Source organism: Danio rerio, chromosome 8 (assembly GCF_052040795.2).
Source record: "Danio rerio strain M-AB ecotype USA chromosome 8, GRCz13ab, whole genome shotgun sequence".
Classification (NCBI taxonomy): Eukaryota; Metazoa; Chordata; class Actinopteri; order Cypriniformes; family Danionidae; genus Danio; species Danio rerio.
The window spans coordinates 14,610,652-14,624,356 of record NC_141028.1 but is presented as its reverse complement, the minus strand read 5'-3'; the positions used below and the strand labels follow the sequence as shown (position 1 = coordinate 14,624,356).

The 13,705-nt window shown below is 37.5% G+C and overlaps 1 protein-coding gene across 26 annotated transcripts in view; it reads left to right on the top strand.

Moving 5' to 3' along the window:
• fibcd1a (fibrinogen C domain containing 1a) overlaps positions 1-13,705 on the top strand; it is a 384,824-nt gene that overhangs the window by 148,185 nt on the left and 222,934 nt on the right. For 4 of the 26 annotated variants that reach the window (XR_015497641.1, XR_015497639.1, XR_015497640.1 and 1 more), the window contains exon 1: positions 11,453-12,061. The exons of 19 other annotated variants lie outside the window; for them this stretch is intronic. Coding sequence is in view for 3 of the 7 variants with exons in the window: in XM_087264417.1 (XP_087120543.1) it covers positions 11,990-12,061 (72 nt within the window). In the remaining 4 variants the exon portion in view is untranslated. Of the gene's footprint in view, positions 1-11,452; positions 12,062-13,705 lie in introns of those variants that run through there. 3 more of the 26 variants (XR_015497642.1, XM_087264418.1, XM_087264398.1) reach the window with 1 other exon arrangement.

Sequence of the window (13,705 nt, the reverse complement as noted above, 5' to 3'; positions counted from 1 at the left end):
TTTCCAGCGAACAGTTGAGCTTGTTCTTTAACAGCGCTGATTTGCCATTGTGTTCACGTGCTCAACAGAAATGACTGTGACTGGCCGTGAAGTTCATCGTTTCACTGAACTAACCGCTGTTTACTGAGTCTAACCACAGACACACAGCACTGGAGCATTTCAAATCTGTCAAGATCGGTCGATTCATCGGTGGATCACTCATATGTCAGCTTATAAACAGACCAGCTGATCTTTGCTGCTTTAAAACGCTCCAGTGTCCCTGTATCTGTTGTTACACTCGGTAAACACTAGTGAACTGACATTTCTGTTGAGCATGTGAACAAAATGGCAAATCAGCGCTGTTTAAGAACGCGCTCAACAGCGCTCAAACATTAGCAGGAAATGAACTTTTTACAATTTTCGTTACTGATTGGTATTGAATTTCAGTATTGTGACAATACTACACCCCAGTATTATCTACCACTGTATTACAAACCAAACGTATATAAATACCAACAGATATCTCTATTCATTAAATATAAATATGTAACTGAGGAACGAGTTTCCAATTAGATGTTGGGTGTCCACAAGCACATTTAAGCTGTATTAGGTTTCAAAAGAAAGATATTAGTTCAGCCATGTTTCACCTTGACCTTCGAGGCTTATCCATTTCACCAGAGGATGTGTGCAGATAAATTCCTGTTAAGGCTGATGATATGATAGGCCATTATTGCCGTCCACTCTGGGGTTATAATTTACTACAGAAATCATGCATCCTCATATTTACTACGATTCACAATAAAATAACCTTGCAGTAAATGTTATGTAGCGGAAGGTTAAAAATGTGGATCAAAGCAGAATGGCACGTAATTGCCAATTACTCTGTCAACATCTGACGTTTAGACTGCGGAGGCAGAAACCAAGAGCGTAACTTGTATTTGTAATATGAGGCTTGAAGAGAAAGAGAAAACACTGTGAAGTGGATGGAGAGATAGATGAAGGGTGAAAGAGAAGGAGAGATAGATTAAATGTGATTGAAATGAAGTTTGAAGAAGGGCGACATGGTGGCTCAGTTGGCATTTCTATGTGGAGTTTGCATGTTTTCCCCGTGTTGCGTCGGTTTCCTCTGGGTGCTCTGGTTTCCCCCACAGTCCAAAGACATGCGGTACAGGTGAATAAAATACTGGGTGGGCCATTTATTTGGATACACCTTAATAAAAGGAGAATGGTTGGTGATATTAACGTTCTGTTTGTGGCACATTAGTGTGTGAAGGGGCAAACTTTTCAAGATGGGTGGTGACCATGGTGGCCATTTTGAAGTCGGCCATCTTGGATCCAACTTTTGTTTTTTCAATAGGAACAGGGTCATTTAACACATCAAACTTATTGGGGATTTCACAAGAAAAGCAATAGTGTACTTGGTTTTAACGTAACTTTATTCTTTCATGAGTTATTTACAAGTTTCTGACCACTTATAAAAACAGGACAGTAATATCTCCCTAATCATTCACATTTTATTAAGGTGTATCCATATAAATGGCCCACCCTGTATATTGGTCGTAGTGTAGTTGTATGAATGAGTTTGTATGGATGTTTCCCAATACACAGGCGTCCACTGTGTAAAACATATGCTGGATAAGTTGGTGGTCATTCCGTGTGGCGACCCCTGATGAATACAAAGGGACTAAGCCGAAGGAAAATGAATGAATGAAGTTTGAAGACTACAGCAAGTGGACTGATGGATGTTACTTAAATGGACGAGTAGACAAACAGCTTATCGACAAAGCAGTTGGTTTATTGATGGACTGCTTGATTGATTGTGTTTTTTTCTTCTTGACTTTTTTTTATCTTGCTCTCATTTTTTTCTTTTACCACAACCCCTTGAGGACTTTTGATAAATGAAGACTAATTTGGTTATTTCTGGAATCGGGGCTCTTTTTTTTGTTTGCCTTAAGCACTGCAGAAATAAATTTGGCCTTAAGTTAGTTTGCTCTTTTGATTCATTTTAATCATGTTTTTCATTTTACTGACTAATAATGAGCCATTTTGATTTGCACTGTTTGTATTTTGAAGAAAACAATGTCAATTAATTATTGAGCTGATCAGGAAAAAGAAATCGAGCTGTTTACGCTGAGGTTTTGTCTTTTGCAATCGAAAGTTTAATTTCACAGGCCTGGGCATCAGTGGAGGGTTATGAGGACTGTAAAAATGGTTATCTGTGTGTACAGTTCTGTTTAAAGAGACCCTTTAATGCAAATCCATTCCCTTTGCATTGACTTTCATCACTCACTTGTGTTTTCACGATACTGGAATTCAATAACAGTTGGTGTACCCAACATGTTCTTTAACAACACTGATTTGCCATTATGTTTACATGCTCAACAGAAATAAGTGTAAGTGGGCATGAAGCTCATCAGTTCACTGCTGTTTTCAGAGTCTAACCATGGATACAGGGACACTTGAGCATTTTAAAGCTGTGAAGATCAGTCGATTCATTTGCAGATCGCTCGTACGTCAGCTTATAAACAGACCAGCTGATCTTTGCGCCTTTAAAATGCTCCAGTGTCCCTGTATCTTTAGTTACACTTGGTAACTAACAGTGGTGAACTGGTGACATTTTTACGGCCAGTCACAGTCATTTCTGTTGAGCACATGAACACAATGGCAAATCAGCGCTGTTTGAGAACACACTCAACAGCGCTCAAATGTTAGTGGGAAATGACCTTTTTTAAAATTCCTGTACCAATTGGTATTAAATTCCAGTATCGTGACACCCACTACCCATACAAGCAGACATACTGTACCAAAACTAAATTGTTTTAAACTAAGATGTTTGAATTGGGGAGCATTTATAGCAGGCTTTTTTGTTCAGTATATATCAAATGGCATTAAGTGCCAATTTGTTCAAAAAGGTTTGGAACCACTTCTGGAAAAGTAAATAGTTACTAACTCAAATGATCCATTCAGGGTGAGTCTTTATTAAATGATTCAATAAATTTACAACGTGATTCAAAATGAGTAGGAAAAAATTTTGAGTGCGTGAGCTTGAGTGAGCAACTGATGCTGAAAATTAGGATTTATTTATTTGTCTATTTAACTATTTCATTTATATTCACAACTGTCAGTTTTTTTTATTTTTTATTTATTTATTTATTTATTTTTAAATCTGCTGTAAAAGGTTTAGCAATTTTTTTTTTACTTAGCTCATACTGGACTTGCAAAAATATGATGGTTTTGAATGTAATGGAAAACATAAGCAGAATACGGTGTCTGACTAAACTATGAGTTGGTATTTATTCATTCATTCATTCATTCATTCATTTTCCTTCGACTTAGTCTCTGATTTATCAGAGGTCAGCACAGCAGAATGAACCACAATCCAGTACTGAGAAACACCCATACACTCTCACATTCACATACACACTAATAAACTATGGCCAGTTTAGTTTATACAGTTAACCTATGCTGCATGTTTTTGGACTTGTGGGGAAAACTGGAGCACCCGAAGGAAACCCAAAACTCAAACCTGTGACCTTCTTGCTGTGCGGCGACAGTGGTAACCACTGAGCCACCGTGCCACCCAAGTTGGCATTTAAAAGTCTTAAATTAATCTATACTCTTAAATTAAACTCTGTAGACACATTATAAAAACCCAGCCTAATTTTAAAAGAACATAAAAAATGTCCTCACCGCTGTAGCACATATGGATGGTTACCTTTTGTTCAATTGAACATTTCTATAGATGTTGAAGATTTAGGGATCTTTACTGAACCACAGACAGCAAAATAAAACCTTTATTTTTAAGAGTGAATACCATAAAAAATAAAGCCCTTATTGGCAAGCCAAAGGAAAAAACAAACAAAAAAAAAAACATGTTTTCCAGCCTTATTTTGAGTTGTCAGTGTGAAGCATCTTGTTGTAGCCTATAATACCAAGCTGCTGTTGGTGCCTTCACTTCTCAGAGCATCTTATTCAGAGTGTCTTTATTCTGCAGAAGGCTGCTTTTTGACAGAGGGCAGCTCTCGGTGCCTTGTGTTTCCAGCACTGCTAACACACTGGTTTGACAAGCACACATACGAGAGAGCCAGATTGGGCTGGTTACTGTTACTCCATGCCTGTTATGCACACATACACACAGGAGCTGGAAATAGGCTCAAATAGATATTCATTATGCTGTTTTTCACAGGAACTCTGACATTTGAAACTCTAACTCTATCGCATGGCACATACTCAACTTTTCAGCATGGCTAAAATTAGTGCGGGGTTATTAATTAAAAAATACAGTCGGTCTATGGAAGTAAAAGAAAAAATATATATATTTTAAAAATTAGAGGGCGGCACGGTGGTTCAGAGGTTTGCACTGTCGCCTCACACCAAGAAGGTTACAAGTTCGAATCCAAGCTGGGCCAGTTGACATTTCTGTATGAAGTTTGCATGTTCTCCCCATGTTTGTGTAGGTTTCCTCTGGGTGTCCCCAACAGTCCAAAGACATGCGCTATAGGTGAATTGCGTAAGCTAAATTGTCTGTAGTGTATGTGTGGGGAAGGGCATTCGCTGCGTAAAACATGCTGGATAAGTTGGTGGTTCATTCCGCTGTGGTGACCCCAGATTAATAAAGGGACTAAGCTGAAAGGAAAATTAATGAAAAATGTTGTGATTAATCTTGTTGCTAATTGGCCTTTTATTTCCATTTTTTATTTAAATCCCTTTAGGGAAAAATGAACAGGAAAAACACTTCTAGAACTTCTAGCTGCATAACTAGGCGGGCATAATGTATCAATACAAAACATGTCTGGACTCTGTTTGCTATAAAAATATCATAAAATGACAGTTTTATAACATGTTTTCTATTTGAGTAAAGATTCAATATGACAAAAGCTGAAAACCTTTTTTTGAAAGCTCATGGGTGCTCAAAGCTGAGGTGCATAGGAAGGACAAACAGGGTTTTCTGTTCTGAACACCTACTGGCGTAGTTTTCACAGCACAAATAGCAGCTTGTTTACCAGCTGACAGAATAGTTGCTCTCATTTTTTTAAATTACGTGAAGAAGATTTCTCAAACAAGAAATTGGACTGCTAACATTGATATATACCCAGCAAGCATTTTTTTGTTTTTAATAATGTCTAATAGACGTCTAAGCATAATCATCTTGGCTAAAACAAGGCTAAATTCGAGCTGTCAGTGAAAATCTAATAGACGTCTAAGAATAAACCAAAACTAGAGTCATCAAATAAACAGAAATGAATGACTACACATATAAAGTCTGTCCAATCATGTCTATTTGACCACTAATCTAGTTTTGGGCTATTTTTAGATGTCTATTAGATTTTCACTGACAGCAAGTTTAGCCTTGTTTTAGCCAAGCTGTCTACGTTTAGATGTCTATTAGACATCTATTAATTATAAAATTGTTTGCTGGGTACCGACTTCCACATCTCTTAAAACCTCATACACGAAAATACACTGTACATTGAAAGACTCTTAAAACCAATTTATTGACATAAATGATTCCATGAAGAAGCTTTAACATCAAGGGGATCTTTCCATTTCACAAAACTCTCTTAATATTGGAAATAACCCAGCAGGCACACAACATTATAAGACATTAATATTAGGTTAGATTTAGGTTGTGATGTCAGGTGCCCAAAATTCAATGTCTATCCAGTGTCTAAGGACAACCAAAGCTGTAGATTTAGCATGGACGCAGAGGACACATCCCAGCCAATCTCCATTAACTATTGAAATGTCCCACCAATCATTTAATCACTTTTTTAAAACTGTGCTTTCAATATTAACCTAGACATGCAGAACAGGTTAAATCACTTTCTCTCCTCAAGTTGTACCACCACCAAAACACATGAACATCATGCTGTGTTTGGATGTAACAGAGCCAAAACTGTGGGTGAATTTCCCTATAGAATTTTTCCGCGCAAGAATAAGGTGTGTGAGGCGGGTAACACCGCAAATGACGATGGTGGAAGCAAAAAATAGGTGGATAACTCAAATTCATTACCGAATGAGTCCCTCATGATAACGCCCTTGTGTTTATTGGTAGCATTTCTTCCCGCTTTGACGCACAGACTAATGCTAGCATGCTGATATAGTCTGTGAATAATAAGCCCTGACAACTGCAGAATAAACAGCTAAATATCAAAGTATGATCCTCATAAATAAATTTGCCTACACAGCAAAATCATCTGAGTAAAATTTTCTCAGTTTAGATAGTATTTGGTCCCTCTCTAAATTTAGCTAGTTTGATTTAAGTTAATGAGACTATGAAAGGATTCATTAGGTGATGATTGAGCACTGATGATGCACACCTTCTTTTAATAACCGGAAACACAGAAGAGAAACACAAAACTACAACTGACTTCAGTCACAGCCTTAGACAGGGTATCTGCAGGGTCTTAAAATGTCTTAAATTTCAAAAACCAAATTTAAAAAGTCTTAAATTCACTGAAAAATTGCGTTGTAGTTCCTAAATCATTTTAAACGGTACCTAGTTTTCTTTTGTTCATGTGAAGCTATACCCAATTGGGCCAACACCCTTGCAGACAATAACAATATATTTCAAAAATAAGTTTTAAGAAATGTCTATTTATTAACTACATTTAATTATTAATATGGTTTAATTATCTTCCTTACAAAACCATTTTTTTTCGATGTTTATTTAAGGTTTATTTAAGGTCTTGGCCATTAAAAAAATATTAAGCGTTTAGATTTAAGTCTGAAATTTCATTCAGTATGGTCTTAAAAAAGGTCTTAAAAAGTCTTGAATTTGACTCGATTAAATCTGTACAAACCATGCTTATATGAAATCAGCTGAAATATAATACATTGAATCTCTTAAAATATCAGCAGAGGATCATTAAGCAACTCGACAAACAGCTTTGCTTATTATCAATCTGTTTGCCCTTATTAAAAGAGGGACCAAATACTCTCTGAACCGAGTAAATGTTACTCAGAGGATTTTGCTGTGATAATCTCTAAGAGGAGTCGAATTTTGGTTAAATAATTTGTCAGAAAAAATACAACTTGTGCTCCATTTTTTATAAACACTTACAGATCCCCACCAATGTCAAGAACAAACCAACAGACTTGAGGACGTTATTTTGACGTCCAATAACATTGTCAAATGATGTTGATATTTGGTCGAATTTAGGTTCAACGTTGACGTCCACACAACGTCAAGCTTTAACATCATTACACGTTGTTATTTGGTTGATTTTAGGTTGGACGTGGGACACTGGCGTCGACCTGACGTTGGGTTCTGACATCAACTCAATTTTTTTATTTCCAAACCAAATGCAACGTCCCCACAGCGTTGGGGTAAAACATCAATCTAATGTCATGTTGACATCCTGTGCTTGATGGGAATAATGTCTCTTTAGATTATTGCAATGTTTAGATTATTAATTAAGTTAGTGCGGTCACCTCAGAGCAAAAAGGTCACTGATTCAAGCCTCGGCTAGGTCAGTGGCATTTCTGTGTGGAGTTTGCAGGTTCTCCCCGTGTTAGCATGGGTTTCCTCAAGGTGCTCTGGTTTCCACCACAGTCCAAAAACATGTGCTGTAAGTGAATTGGGTGGGCTAAATTGTCTGTTGTGTATGTGTGTGAATGAGAATGGATGTTTCCTATTGTGAATCTCTATGGATGTTTCCAAGAGATGGGTTGCAGCTAGAAGGTCAATGAATTAATGAATTAAGATGCAAAGTGTTCTTTTAGCAACCAACATACAGTTGTTCTATGGCACTAGTGTGAAAATCTACTTTCTTAACATTCATATTTAAGAGTGTATTGCAATCATACATTTTATAGCTTTTTTTTATAACAACATTTGGGAAAAAAAATCATTAAATGGAAGTTAGACATGAATTAAAAGGCATATTTAAATACAGTTTAATCCATATGGACTTGGGGTTGAAAGAAATATAAAATGTTAATAAAAAGCTCCAGACTTTTTGGAGGAGAAAAAAAAAGTAAATCTGCAGATTTGCAAAATATAGTTTAAATAATGTGACAAGTGTATAAAAACAGTCTGCATTTGCAGTTGCATGTGTCAGTGTTGATCAATGTAACTCTGACTATAAACACTTTTTCAAGCAGAGATGCTTTTTTTGATAAACACAACAGCAGGAAACAGAACACAATGACCTCAAAATAACCCTCAAAATGTTTGTAGATGAAAAAAGCACATTTGTACTGTACATCTGTAAATCTAAATGACATGAATTGGTGTGTACTGTCTAGTAAATACACTGGTGAGACAAGAGCATATGAGCAATCTGTTCGAGAACAGAAAACACTCTGTTATTAATGATCAAGCAGAATGCTTAGCTAAAAGAAAGCTGCAAGCACAAACAAGCACTATATTTTAAAGCTATGAAATGACCTGTTGTTTGTACGCCTACACAATTCATTAAAGTTTATATTCACAGTTACATTTTAGAGTTTGACTATATGATGTTGCTTCCATAGTCTTTAGTGCGACAGATTTACAGTTGTGTTGTGTCTCTGGATTTCACAAGTGTTCCAAAAAAAGAGTTATGGTTATGTTATGGTATTTAATACAAATATGGATTCTGTTAAATTAAAATGCATTTTTAGGTGCTAGTATCAGCATGTTAGTGTAAAGCAGGGATCACCAAACTTGCTCCTGCAGGTCCGGTGTCCTGCAGATTTTAGCTCCAACCCTAATCAAACACACCTGAACAAGCTAATCAGGGTTTTATAGGTATACTTGAAACACCCAGGCAGGTGTGTTGAGGCAAGTTGGAGCTAAATCCTGCAGGGTACCGGACCTCCAGGAACGAGATTGGTGACCCCTGGTGTAAAGGATATCTATATTGTGCTCCTAAACAATTACAAAATTCTGATTTCTGCTCATGTCCTGCCTCTTTCAAGATGCTTCTCAATTACTTTTAGTTTAACCAATGACTGTATAAACACACTTGATCTTAACCACTTGCACTGGCACAGCTAGTAAAATTAACCACTATTGGTTAAAAGGGGAGGAGCTATTCTATGCCCCGCCTTTGGTTTTTGGTTGCGTTTACACTTGGCAGGTTTGGTTTGATTTAAATGTAGCCTACTGTGTGATTGCTCTTGTGCTGTTCATTTGAATGACATTGAATGCTTACACTCACTGGCCACTTTATTAGGTACACCTGTCTAACTGCTTTTTAATGCACATTTCTAATCAGCCAATCACATGGCAGCAACTCAAAGCATTTAAGGCATGTAGACATGATCCAGACCATCTGCTGCAGTTCAAACTGAGCATCAGAATGGGAAAGAAAGGGGATTTAAGTGACTTTGAACGTGGCATGGTGGTGGTGCCAAACGGTCTAGTCTGAGTATTTAAAAAATGCTGATCTACTTGGATTTTCACGCACAACCATCTCTAGGGTTTACAAAGGACGGTCCGAAAGAGAGAACATATCCAGTGAGCGACAGTTCTGTGAGCGCAAATGCTTTGTTAATGCCAGAGGTCAGAGGAGAATGGCCAGAATGGTTCAAGCTGATAGAAAGGCAACAGTAACTCAAATAACCACTCGTTACAACCGAGGTATGCAGAAAAGCATCTCTGAATGCACAACACATTAAACCTTGTGGTGGATGGGCTACAGCAGCAGAAGACCACACTGGGTGCCACTCCTGTTTTTTGAACATGACAATGAGTTCACTGTACTCAAATGGCCTCCAAAGCCACTAGATCTCAATCTAATAGAGCACCTCTGGGATGTGATAGAACGGGAAATTCATCAACAAATCTGTAGCAACTGCGGGATGCTATATATGAAATATGAAAGAAAAAAATCTCTGATGAATATTTCCAGTGCCTTATTGAATCCATGAAGGATTAAGACAGTTCTGAAAGCAAAAGGAGGTCCAACCCGGTCCTAGTAAGGTGTACCTAATAAAGTGGCCGGCGAGTGTATATTTAAACTTTGCTGCATACAATCAGCTTAAGACCTCCAAGCAAAAGATATACTCTGTCTAAATCTTGTCTGAAATATTAACATAACACTCCATGTAAACCCAGACAGCACATGTAAGTCTTCAAGATGTATTCAAAAGCGCGTTAGGTCTTTAAAGCATCTCCTGGGTACAGAGATCTTTAATTGATCTGTTTTATAACTATTTTAAAAACATAATCTGAACATTTATTTAGGAGACATCACAGAGACATATTGGAGATAAGCAAACGCTCTAAAGCAGTGTTTCCCAACCCTGTTTCTGCTCTTGTTCAAAATTTGTTAAAATTATATGATCAATTATTCATGACATGTTTTTGGTTAATTGTAACATATAAAACTAAGTTAATCTTGTTCCAACTTAATTTTATGAGTTAAGCAAGCTGTTTTAAGTCAGTTTAATATAATATAAGTTTAAATGACTCATAAGGTTAATCTAATTCAGCTTAAAATTTTAAGACAACCAGTATTTTTTTTTTCTCAGTGTGGAGGCACACCAACAGTAGGCTACATATTTAAACATTCCATTATCTAACCCAATCATTTTAGGTTTTTGAGTCTCTTCTAATGTTTTCATGGGTTGATTTGGGTGTTTGATTAGGAAGAGGTTAAAAATGTGTACTGTTGGTGTTCTTTCAGGAACAAGGTTGGGAAACACTGCTCTAAAACACAATGAAGACCAACGGTCTCAAACACAATTCTTGGAGAGCCACAGCACAGTTTAGCTTCAACCACCTCCAACTCACACCTGCTTAATAGTCTTTAGTAGTCTTAAACACCTTGATTAGTTGGATTAGCTGTGTTTGATTAGGGTTGGAGCAAACTGCGCAGAGCTGCGGCCCAACAGGAATCAAGTTTGAGAACTATGATGTAGACACAATCAGTTAGCCATCTCTGTAATAAACCAAGGAAATTACCAACCCAATGGAATGTGATCATAAACTCAGGAAAAGACAATAGCGTAATGTTTAAAATAAGTATCAGTTCTTTATACAGACATCATCACTTTGGTTTGATTTCAGCCATAATAAACAGAAAAGAGGGAAACAAGTGCTGCAAGAAAAAAAAAAAACAAACATCTGTGATGGCCTGAGGGTGGATAATTTAAGAGCAAATATTCATTTTTTGGTAAACTATCGCTTCACATAAGCCTGTTTGAAAGACGTCAAGTACCCTACATTTTATTTTCAACCCCTTTTTGTATTCGCCTCATCAGTCAAATCCTCGTTACACTCCATATGCTCTGTAATGTCTCACTCATCGGTTCTTCTCGGCTCATTATGATTCGGACAAAAGAGACGTTTGAATGAATCAGAGGGTTGTCCATTCGAGACCAGCGAGACTCGACTTTATGTCTGAATCTAGTGCAGAAACGCGTAGTAATTCAGAACGGTTTAATGAACCGGTTGAAACGATTCACTAAAAAGATCCGACTCATTCATGGATCGGACATCGCTGTAGACACGGCGTAAAGGCGAGGGAGGGGGACGGATTTCAGGAGCTCTCCACCACAAACGCGTGTCCACACACCACAGGAATGAAGCAAAAACAAACGGATGCTTAACACAGTTATTTCGCAAAACTTTGTGGTTTGTCGTCCGAATTCGCGTGTTTTTGTCTCTCGTGGACTGGACAGGAAAGTTTTTTATATATCTGAGAAGGAATAACGTTACCTGCCAGCAAACGAACACATCATCCGCAAACCGTCACACCTTCTCCTCAGCGTTTGAGTGCGCTGAGGACATCGGATCTGCTTTTGGACTGCATTTTTTGTTCGTTTCTTTTTAAGGGTGAAGGGACAAGTCCCTTGAAGTACGTATGTTTTTCTTTTACAAAATGAGTGTGGATCTGTAGTTCTGTGTCCCGGTTCTCAATAGGTTTGTGCGGAAGAGCTTGAGAAATAGTTTAGTTCCCGTAGACTGTTGTGTTGTTTCCCCCTTTTCTATTTCTTGGATGCTGGAATTTAAAACTGACAGTCCCGTTCTCTCCTCATGCCTATGAAAACAACTCACGGATGGTAAGGATTCCAGAGAATGGTAAATGATCGATGGAAAATCATGAACAGTGTTTCAGAACTCGAGGATGGACAGCAGCATAAATCGCAGGTATGTTGCACACGCGGAGCTATTAGACCTGCATGTGTCGATACATTCGTCATGTTCAAAAACTATGAATTCGATCATATTCGTGTATGATTTCCTAAATATACATTCAGTTGAGCAGAATTTTATTATACACATGCTACTATTAATTAATAATGAATACGCGATGCAAGTATTATTATTCATTTAAACCATTAATCAAGTTTGTAAAAAAAAACATTGTATTTACAGTAACTATACTTTAATTTGTGCTTTTTCTATTTTGTCATAGAAATACTTGCTTTTTTTATTAGAAATTACTCTCTATCTATCTATCTATCTATCTATCTATCTATCTATCTATCTATCTATCTATCTGTTCATCTGTCTGTCTGTGTATCTATTGCTAATATTTTGTGGAAAAATCTAAAAAAGTGTGCTTAAACAGTACAATTTGTTTTTATTATCTCATTGTTTTATTTCTGTTAATGATATAGAGATCTACAAAGCAGAATGGTCAGCGCTGGTGCTAAGAAACAGGTTACATTACAATTTAGTGTCATTTTAGTGACAAACTGGTGAATTTTACAGTTGTATTTGATTTTACACCATATTTAAAAGCTGGTAAATGCTGTTAAAAATCCCACACTCTCTGTAAATCGTGGATCTAGAACAATTTTGTTAATCGTCCAAGCAGATGCAGATGATCTGACAATACTCAAACATTGACGGATTTCCCAGCTTAACACAAGTTCATTGCTAGTAAAGAATAAGCCCCTTTAGTTCCTAGAGTGATAAAGTAGCAGTGTCAGATGATACCTCTCTCCTCTGCACGCGAGGGAATACATTTGTTTCTATTATGCAGCTCACACAGGACTGAGGGATTAAGCTCAGCCTCTCCATGTATGAGCGGCTGCATATCTGCCAGAAAATTTCACTCATGACTGGTGGAAGTTCATGCATTCACTGCAGAGAGAAAGAGAGGGAGAAGGAGCACATCACAGGTTTGATGCAGGAGCTCGGCACGCTGAAGGGTGTTGCATCTTTGCTTTCTTTATCTTTTTCTGTCTCTTTCAAAAGCGTGTTTGAAAAAAAAAAATCTATATCCCTCCGCTGCTTGCTTTTCATAGCCACTGTAATCTGCTGCGAGCATTTAGAGGGGAATGAACATAACACGCTGTTTACAGCAATCCTGATTATAGAGGTTTAAGGATGTGATCTTGGCCGTAACAGCTGTTTATTACTGCTATCATCCTCACGTGGCATCCTCTAACCTTTTCTCTGCGGGGGTGTGAAGTGTGCATAATACAATGCCCTTTCAGGAATATGTCAAGCCCCGCTTTTGAAGCATCAACATGAGCCGCTTGTTTTAATGACACTTCTTTATTCGCCCGTCTTGTGTCATTTTAACAGGCAGCGCAACCGAAGTGTCGTGCCAGTTTATCAAACTGCCTGGGCTTGTTTGCTTTGTGCTGCATAGGTTATTTTAGGGGTTGTTAATTAATCAACATGAATTCGTCTGCCATCCGTTTCTGACTGATGTTTATTAATAAAATATTCACTTGAGAGTGAGAGAGAAAGGAGGGGTGGAATCTCATGGGACGAATAAAACTGGTCACCTGCTGCGCTGGAGCGTTCAGACTTTGATGGACACGATTTGTAATTTCT